Source organism: Neophocaena asiaeorientalis, unplaced genomic scaffold, assembly GCF_003031525.2.
Source record: "Neophocaena asiaeorientalis asiaeorientalis breed wild unplaced genomic scaffold, Neophocaena_asiaeorientalis_V1.1 scaffold259, whole genome shotgun sequence".
NCBI classification, from domain to species: domain Eukaryota; kingdom Metazoa; phylum Chordata; class Mammalia; order Artiodactyla; family Phocoenidae; genus Neophocaena; species Neophocaena asiaeorientalis.
Genome location: NW_020172985.1, coordinates 547,585 through 556,292, shown reverse-complemented (window position 1 = coordinate 556,292; position 8,708 = coordinate 547,585). Strand labels below are relative to the sequence as shown.

The 8,708-nt window shown below is 53.2% G+C and overlaps 1 protein-coding gene across 1 annotated transcript in view; it reads right to left on the bottom strand.

Annotated features, from left to right (window-relative positions):
* The window catches only part of CLTB (clathrin light chain B), an 18,572-nt gene extending 9,870 nt beyond the window's left edge, over nucleotides 1-8,702 (bottom strand). The window contains exons 1-2 of the mRNA XM_024742182.1: nucleotides 8,512-8,702; nucleotides 3,481-3,527 (exon numbers count right to left, since the gene is read on the bottom strand). Of these exons, the coding sequence (XP_024597950.1) occupies nucleotides 3,481-3,527; nucleotides 8,512-8,698 (234 nt within the window). The 5' untranslated portion in view covers nucleotides 8,699-8,702. The remainder of the gene's footprint in view (nucleotides 1-3,480; nucleotides 3,528-8,511) is intronic.
* Nucleotides 8,703-8,708: the final 6 nt, after the last annotated feature.

Sequence of the window (8,708 nt, the reverse complement as noted above, 5' to 3'; positions counted from 1 at the left end):
CCACCCCCCCAACCCCCATCCCTTCCGCCTGCGGGCACAGCAGCCCTTCACCCGTGGTCTCTTCAGGTTCCCCCAGCACACCCTTCTCTGCAGCAGGTGCCAGGCTCCAGGCAAGCCCCCGAATGCGTGTCTTATCCTCTGTGCCTTTGCACATGCTGTCCCCCTAGCCAGGACCACCCACATGCCCCTGGGCAGCCTGGAACCCACTTCCAACATCCGTCCCTGTCACACTCTCTGACTTCAGTGCAGCGTCTGGCGCCTGAGCCTGGCTCAGGTCCCAGCTCTTTCCTGCTGTGCAACCAGAGCTATTAAACCTCCCTGTGCATCCTCACCTGTAAAATGGGGATAATGACAGAACCTACATCGTAGGGTGTTGGGAGGATGAAATGAGTTAATCCACATAAAGCTTTTGGGTGGTGCCTGACGCATAGTAAGAACTCTTGAGACCAGTCCCACACCCAAGCCCTTGCCATCCTGCATGACTTTCAGGTCTCTGTCCTTTGAGCTCTTCGAGGACAAACATCCATGGGATTTGCCTCTACATCTGAGGCCCTGAGCACAGCGCATGGCACTCAGAATGCGAGTTGACTAAATGAAGGAATGAGGGGCTGCCTGCAAAGCGATGTGGAGGGCACGGGGACACAGCATCAGAGCGACTGGGCTTTAAGTCCCCTCCTGCGACTCACTGGATGTGCGACCTTTAAGAAGTCCCTTCCCTGGGCTCCTTAGGTTTCGTCACCTGTCAAATGGGAGTGACAACATCCCACTCGGGGTGCAAAATGGGGCCTGAATGCGATGACTGCCCTGTGACCCCTGTAGCCTGTAGCGGACATGCACATGCACATGCACGGGTGGCAGAGCTGCAGGGCTCACCATTGCCCGTGGCATGCCCCCAGCAGGCCGGCTTGCGCTGTACCATCACCACAACCAGGAAGAACGCAGTGGTGCTGCCAGCAGACAAGGCCCTGAGAAGCTATTTGCTGGCTCCCCTTCTCCAGCTGCTCTGGACTTATTTTCCTGCCCTGCCCGTGCCAGTGAGCAGTGAGGTCGGGAGGGCCACAGCCGGGCTCCTCTTTAATCACTTGACTGTCGCAGTGAGGAAATCGGGTCAGCCGCCAGTGGGGCTGGCAGCCCAGGAGGGCTCACCAGGGGCTGCAGGAATGCTCTGAGCACCCCCCAAGCTCGAAAGGGAAGAGGTCAGGCAGGAATGGCCTGTGGACCAAAAGGCCACAGGCTACAATCAGGGCCAGGCTTGTCTCAGCCCAGCTCCCCAGCACTCCTCTCCCGAGGGACCCCTCCGCTGGACACTGGATACCACCACAAGGGCTTCCGGTGGGCCATGCTGGCTGAGCATGTACTGTGACTCCAGGGACAGCCAGGAGAATGAGGCATAACCAATCTGTGGGATTGACCAGCTAAAGCTAAGCTGAGCTGAGCTGCTGATTCCTCTAAGTAGCTCAACGGGGATGCAGGCTTATCCTTAGGCCTTGTTGGGGATCAGGTTCACAGTTGGACCCCGTAGTGGCCCATAGCCTTCCAGAAAAGATTAAGAAAGGTAGCAGGAAAGTTCTGCCCAGGACCCTTGAAAGCCTGGGGTGCACAAGCCAGACCCTGCTCTGTGCTCCATCCTAAGAAAAGTCTGCAGGGGCTTCCCACCCGCCAGCCAGGGGCTGTGGCCTGCCTGCTCCAGCAACAAGGGGATGGTACAAAGGGCACCAGATCAGGGGCAGGAGACCTAGATGAACCTGAACTTGGCCACTAAGCTTCTGAGTGACTCGCCTCATCTGTGACCTCTCCCCTGCCTGTTAGGATGCTAACATGGCACAGATGTGAAATGAGTTACAGATAAACACAGCTGGGGTTATTCTTGGAGAATAAGCAGGGAGAATAAGAGTTCCCACCGAGATTGGGGAGGAGGCCCAGGGTTTCTCAGGTCCATTAAATACAAAGCGAGGCCTGGGGCAGGGAGGGAGAAGGCCTCAAGATCCTAATGTATAGAAAGGGAAAATTATCCCGCTCATGGTGTTCTAGGTACTTCTCCGGTCCCAAGTGTATCTCCAGCTCCAGGGCCACTTTAGGACACAGACGTTTTGGGTCAGGCCACGTCCTTTTGAGTGTGCCCAGGACAGGAGCAGCCTGAGTCTCAATGCTCTGCCAAACTGTACCGGCGTCAATGCTGCTTATTTGGTGCTCTCAGGCCCAGGGAGACACGAAGCCCTTAAAGTCCTAGAGACTGACTTTTCTAGCTTGCTGGTAGTTGAGTAATTTTCCAGAAATGGGACTTGGCCAGTTGCCCTGTGTAAGGTACCAGCCCATCTCTCTTACATAAGAAAGTATTGTTTGTTCTCCCTGAGGATTTAGGAGGCCAGCTCCTCAACGAAGCAGAGCTCAGGAGATCCTGCAGCTGCAGCCCCAGCAGTCAAGGGTCTTTGAGCCAGTCCAGTGGGAATTAAAGTTTATCCAGTGAAGGTTTTGCCCCCACCCAGGTATCTGCAGGTTGGGGGTAAAGACTGTTGCATCTGTGGGGTCCTGGGGATGCTATTTGTGGTCCAAGTTCTTTAAGTACTTTCAAAATGAACTGTGTATGTATGGAGGGAGGGGGGTTAAGTGAGTATGGAGAGAAGCAGTATTTAACTAGAAATATCTTTACTAGCTGTTTTTTTTTGGGGGGGTGAGTGTGTGCGCATGTGTGTTATAGGATCACTACAAAGAATTTTAAGACAATCCAGTGAAAGTAAAAGCCCTTTCCTTATCCCCCCTTCTCCCGCAAGCTCGGGGCTAACCACTGTTAACAGTTGGTACACATCCTTTCAGATCTTTCATGAAAACATATTTCTAAAATGAAAAACAGGACCATACTGTGCATATTATTCTGCAAGCTGCTTTTCCATTTACTATATTATAGGCATCTTTTCATGTCAATACAGAAAGCTCTGACTGCTCTTTTTAACAACAGAATGGTTTTCCAATTTACCTACCCAGGCCCTCAATACTAGGCACTTAGGTTGCTTCCAGTTTGTCTGCTATTATAAATAATCCTGCAAAGAATCTGGGTGTCCTTGTCCAGCTATTTCCTTTGGGAAAATTCTGAGAAGTGGAATCTCTGGGTCCAAGGCTCACCCAGTTAAAATGCTCAGACATGGTGCAGATGACCACTGGCTTCAGCCTCCCACCAATGGCACACACGTGTGCAGGGCCCTGTGTTTCCTTTAGTCCATGCCACTGCAGGCCACTTAATCTCTCCCTCTGGAAGCTGGACATCATCACGGGCAACCTGAGGCAACACCCCATTGATCCCTGTGGTCCTTATTCTTCATCCCCTTCTCCTACATGACCAAAAGAACCACATCAAAATCTTTCTTGATGTTCCCATCCCAATGAACAGAACTTGAATCCCTAATCCTACCCATGATGGGGGCCAAAAGTTACTGAGACCCAGGCTGTCGGTCCCTTCCCCTGCTACGACAGAATCTTGCTTACCTGATACACATCTCCATTGACTGTGGTCCCCATGTCCTCAGAACCCGCTGGAAAGAGAACAGAAGACAGCATCACTCATTGCTCAGCTTATAGCAAGCAGGGTCTTACATTAGCCCCCGAAGCAACCTCTGTATATGTCCATGTGCGTACTGACTCCCCGCCCTACACGCACACATAATGGATATGCAGATAACCTGGGCTCAATCCTTGACTGTGCACAAAGCCTTCTCACAGCCATTATGACCTCTGATTTTCACCATAGCCTTGTGACAAAGCTGTTATCAACCCATTTTACAGATTCTCAAATTGAGGCCCAGAGAGGCTACGTGATTGCCCAAGGTCACCCAGCCAATAATAGGTCCTCACCTACCCAAAACTGATTTCCCCTCAGCCACGGCTGGGAATGGCCCAACTGTCTGTGGAGCTTGTGCCTGGTGAACAGGCAGAGGCTCTGGAGGCTCAGGGCAGGGTCTGCGAGGGCTCAGGAAGAGGGGCCTGCAGGTCTCTGCCTGTCCCTGTGGTGCCTTGAGCAATGGCTCCACCTAGGAGAGCAGGAATCACAGCCCCCACCAGGCAGCACCTGGCCTACTTTTCCTCCTCCTGCCCCTCCCAGAAGGAGTCGATTTTGCCCTCACCTAAACAGTGACTCCTCCAGGTCCCTTTCCCTGACATCTCGTTAGTCACAAACTCCTGTGGCTTCTGCTGCAACAAGAATCCTCAAAGTTGCCCTCCGCCCTCTGCCCCCAGCCTGGCCCACCTGTACAACTACCTTGGCCTGTCTGTCCCGCTAGTGGCAAGCACCTGGACGGGCACGCCTGTGTCCATTATCCTCACCGCTGTCTTCCCCAGAGCCGTGCACGGTACCTGTGACTTAGGACGCGCTCAGGAACTAATTGTTGAATAAGCAAATGAATCAGTGCATTAAAGAAAGAAGGAATAAATGGTTTTTGTCCACTCACTGGCCTCCCTGCCTCCATCTTCACCCTCTCCCAAACCTCTTTCAAACCAGCTGCCAAGGTTGGCGTTTTGAAAAGCATACACTTACCTATGTCACTCCTCTAATGAAAAATATAATGAACACAAACCAAAAGGAAATCCACTTCCCGTGGACCATGGTGGCCAATAGGGCCTGCTCCTTCCTTGGGGCCTCGGCAGGTGCTGTCCCCTCTCCCTAGAAAGCTCTCCTGCCCATTTCTATGTGGGCTGCTGCCTCACGCCCTTCAGCTGCTGCTCAAACACTGCCTTATTAGAGGCCTTCCCTGACCACTCCTGACATTCATCCCCCAGCACCCCTACCTCCTCCCCTGGGCAGTTATTTTCTCTGTAGCACCTACCACAGCCTGATATGTTTATTTTTGTATGTGCTTATTATCTGTCTTCCCCACTTGAATGCCCTCTGGGAGGGCAGAGACTTTGTTTTGTCCACTGCTGGGATCCAGCACCTAGAACAGTGCCTGACACATAATAGGAGCCCAATAAATATTTGTTGAATGAGTACATGGCCCATAGCTCGTGAGGATCTTTACAATCTGGCCCTGCCCATTTTTCCTGCCTCACTTCCCACCAGTCCCTCCCACAAACCCTATTCTGGTTTCCTCCTTCCCCAAACACACTATGCCGCATCCCACACCTTTCTTCCTGCTTCCCTCGCTAAAGAATGTGCTTTGGGATCCAGTTGTTTTCCAAGGCCCAGCTCACAAGTCATCCCCTCTGGGAAGCCGTCTACTACTTCCCCTACTTCCCTGGGTGCTGATGGAAGGTCTCAACTCTGAGGTATCCCAGAATATCGTACAGAACCCCCACGCTCTTATGCGATTACTGTGACCTCCCACAGGTTATTCACTCCCTTATAAGGCTCTGTACCCCATTCAGCTCCTAAGGGTGAGCAGTGTTGGCTAAATGGAAGCTGACTTGCTCTTTGGGGGCCCACTGTTATCTACAAGGCCTGAGGACTCTCAGAAACTGCAATGCCTCTTAGCCAAGACCCACAGGAGGCTGCACGAGATCACCGCAGATGGACAAGTACACTTTACCAGCCAGGTAGAGCTGTGAGTAATGGTGACAGTGTTTTCAGCTTGGGCACTGAAGAGAAGGATACTTAATCCCATGGAAATAATGCCCAGCTGATATAGATTATAATCAACTTTGTTTGCACAGCCAAACATTGATTGATTTTGACCAACCGTTGTCAGCCACCCTCCCTACTCATTCAGATGGGGTTTCTCCTGCATGGGTGGCCTGGCCCCTAAATTAGTGGCAGCATCTTCTGCAAAGTGGCTTCTTCTCCTGGGGCATCTCCTCTACCAGGGCCTTACGTTACCAGGGTCCATTCACGATGATGCTGGTCTGTGCACCTGGCATTTCTGGAGGGGAAGTTGCGGCCCCGCCTCCCCGACCAGTCCCAGCCTCAGGCCCCTTGTCCACAGGTGCCCACCCTGGCCTTCAGAAAGTCTCTGTGCCCCAGTCTCTCAGTCCCACGAGTGTTCCCCTGGAATGAGGCTTAACCTCTTTGGGAATCCACACATACCCACACACAGAATTAAAAGTCTCTGTCCCCACAATGAGTAGCCCACGGCACGTTGATAATCACGTGTCCACAGTCCGAAGCCAGCAGAACCAGAGTACGGCAGATACGAGTCCCAAGGATAACCCTGTGGGTGTTGCTTCTCTCAGATCCCTGACCCCTTTTGGAACGGGGGCAGACAAGGGTCCAGAACATTCCTGGGAGTTACTGAGGCCCATCAGGGGAAATGGGCTTGCCAGGAAATGACTGGGCAAGTCGGGGTCAGAGCCAGGTGGAGTGCTTAGAAATCTGGGTGTGAAAATGTACACACCTCCTGGGCCCTACCCAAGGCTGATGAATGGAAACAAAGTATCCATTGCTCAGGCTGGCCGTCGTTCCAGCCCCAGAGGAGAGACTCAAAGTGGCTCAGGCTCAGGCCTACACTAAACAGTTTCCTTGGGAGCCCAACGTCAGTGCACTCAGCACAGGGGCATCATTTAAGAGACGAGACTCAATGGTGGTGAGTGGTGCTGGCTGCGGGAGCTTCCGCCCAGCTCCCAGCAGCCCAAGGCACATTTTCCGCACCTCATTTGGGCTTCTGGCACTCATCACTGGTCTCGGGGGATTACTTGCTCATCACCGTTTAGGCCTAGGAGGATCAGATCAATTCCATCCTATCTGGCCACCTATTGAGCCGCCATCCCATAACCCCTCCCGGATCCCCATGCCCCACTCAGCAGAGCAGCTGAGCATTTGCAGCTTTACTGGTTGTGAGTCTGGGAGACCCTCAGAGGGCCATGTCCCCGCTTCTCTCCCTGCCACCTCAGGTCTGGGGCCAATCTGTGCACCACCCCTGCCGGAGAGGGAACCTCCCATCCAGGCTGTAAACCCCTGGAGCCCCATTGTCCTGGGAGAGGTCACAGCCTGCTCAACCCCCAGCCACCTCTGCGGCCCTCTGCCTGACTTCTACCTTCTTCTCTCTTAGGTGGTTCTGACACTGGCTCTCCCAGGCCAACCCGACTGGGGAAGTTGGTGGTCTCAAGGGGAAGATGTGGACAAATGAATACTGGTACATGAACGTGGGCTCACATTTCCTAGGAATTCGCTGGGATGTGTGAGGGTCCCGCTGAAGTGCTAGGAGCTGCTGCTTCTTCAGAAGTCCTCCACTGCTGGCTTGGTTGGGGAGCAAAAGACCCCTCTCCCTACCTCTACATCTCATCACCTCCCAGGGTGACTGCCACAGCATTTGAAAGAGCATGGAGCCCACAGTTGAGAAGCCTGGGATCAAGTCCCAGATCTGTCACTCATGGCTGTGTGACTTTGGGCAAGATATTCAGGCTCTCTGGGCCTCCAGTTTCTCATATGTTACAAAAGGCTTGTTATGTTTCTCATACCAAGAGGATACAGAGATGCTTCAAGCTCCTCAAGCCACAGGAACTGCCTTATTCATATCTGTATCCCCACTGGGCCTGGCACACAGTAGATGCTCAGTAAATGCTGAATGAATACAAACGTGACTAAAAGGATCCTTACTTGTAAACATTTTTTAAAAATATGTAAGGTACCACTTATTCCAACAGGCCCATAAACTCCTACCAAAACGACAACATTAACAAGAAGCAAGCGCTGTTTTGGAGGTACCCATGAAAGTGATATCTACTTTTTTACTAGATACGTTAAGAAATTGCCCTTTCAGGCAGAGCCAGAGCAGGAACATTGTTGATAAACACAGTACTGCAAGGACCAGGCCCCAAATCCTGAGTCCTGGGCCACCTTTGGAAAACCATTGAGCTACCAACCCCAGGAGGACAGGACCACATCTGACTGAAGCCCTCTGTGCTCCTGCCCCCACCCTGGTGTCTAACTCAGAGCCTGGCATATGGAAGACAGTGTGGTCAGGTGGAAAGGGTTAGAGTTAGAGAGAAATGGTTTAGAGTCCTCACTCTGCCACTTACTAGTTGTTTCAGTAGTGTACCTTTTGAGCCTCGGTTTTGCCATCTCTGAAATGGGTTTAATAATGCATATGAAATGATTAAATGTAAGAAAAGTGCCTAGACCAGTGACTGCAGGATGCCAAGTGTTCCCCAGGGAAGGTCTGTGAGTTCTTGGAGCACCCAGCGTCCCCTGCTTTCCCAGCTGTTAGGAGGGAGCTACTTCTGAGGGGCAGGGAGATCTGGGGTTCTGCCCAAACCTGCAGAGCTCGGCCTGGGGCAGCCAGCCTACTGGGAAGCTCAAGCCTGGGCTGTGTTGGATTCCAGAGCCAGGCAATAGTGGAGTTGGCTTGGGGATGAAATGTCATGACGAATTTCTGTCCTGGGAGCCACCAGACCCACAGCCCCAGGCAAGGCCTCAGATGGGGATCTCCAAAAGATCCCCCCGTCCCCGCCGCATCTCCTCCAGGTCCCGGTCAGGTACACACTAGCCCCAGGCCTGCTCCTGGCTGGCCATAGCAGGCCCTCTTCACTCCACCCGGTACCCCGGGTGCGAGCCCCAGCTCCCCCAACCCCCAGGCTACCAGGCTGACTCACCCCCACTCACGGGTCCCGGCTGCATGAGGGCCGCCTGGCTGCCAGCAGGTGCCCCGAAGCCCTCGTCATTCTCTATGCCCGCGATTTCACTCTCCTGCTGGGCCAGGAAAGCAGCCGCCGGGTCCTCCTCCGGCGCCTCGGGGGCCCCGCTCTCCGTCGACGAGAAGAAGCCAAAGTCATCTGACATTTTCCCCACG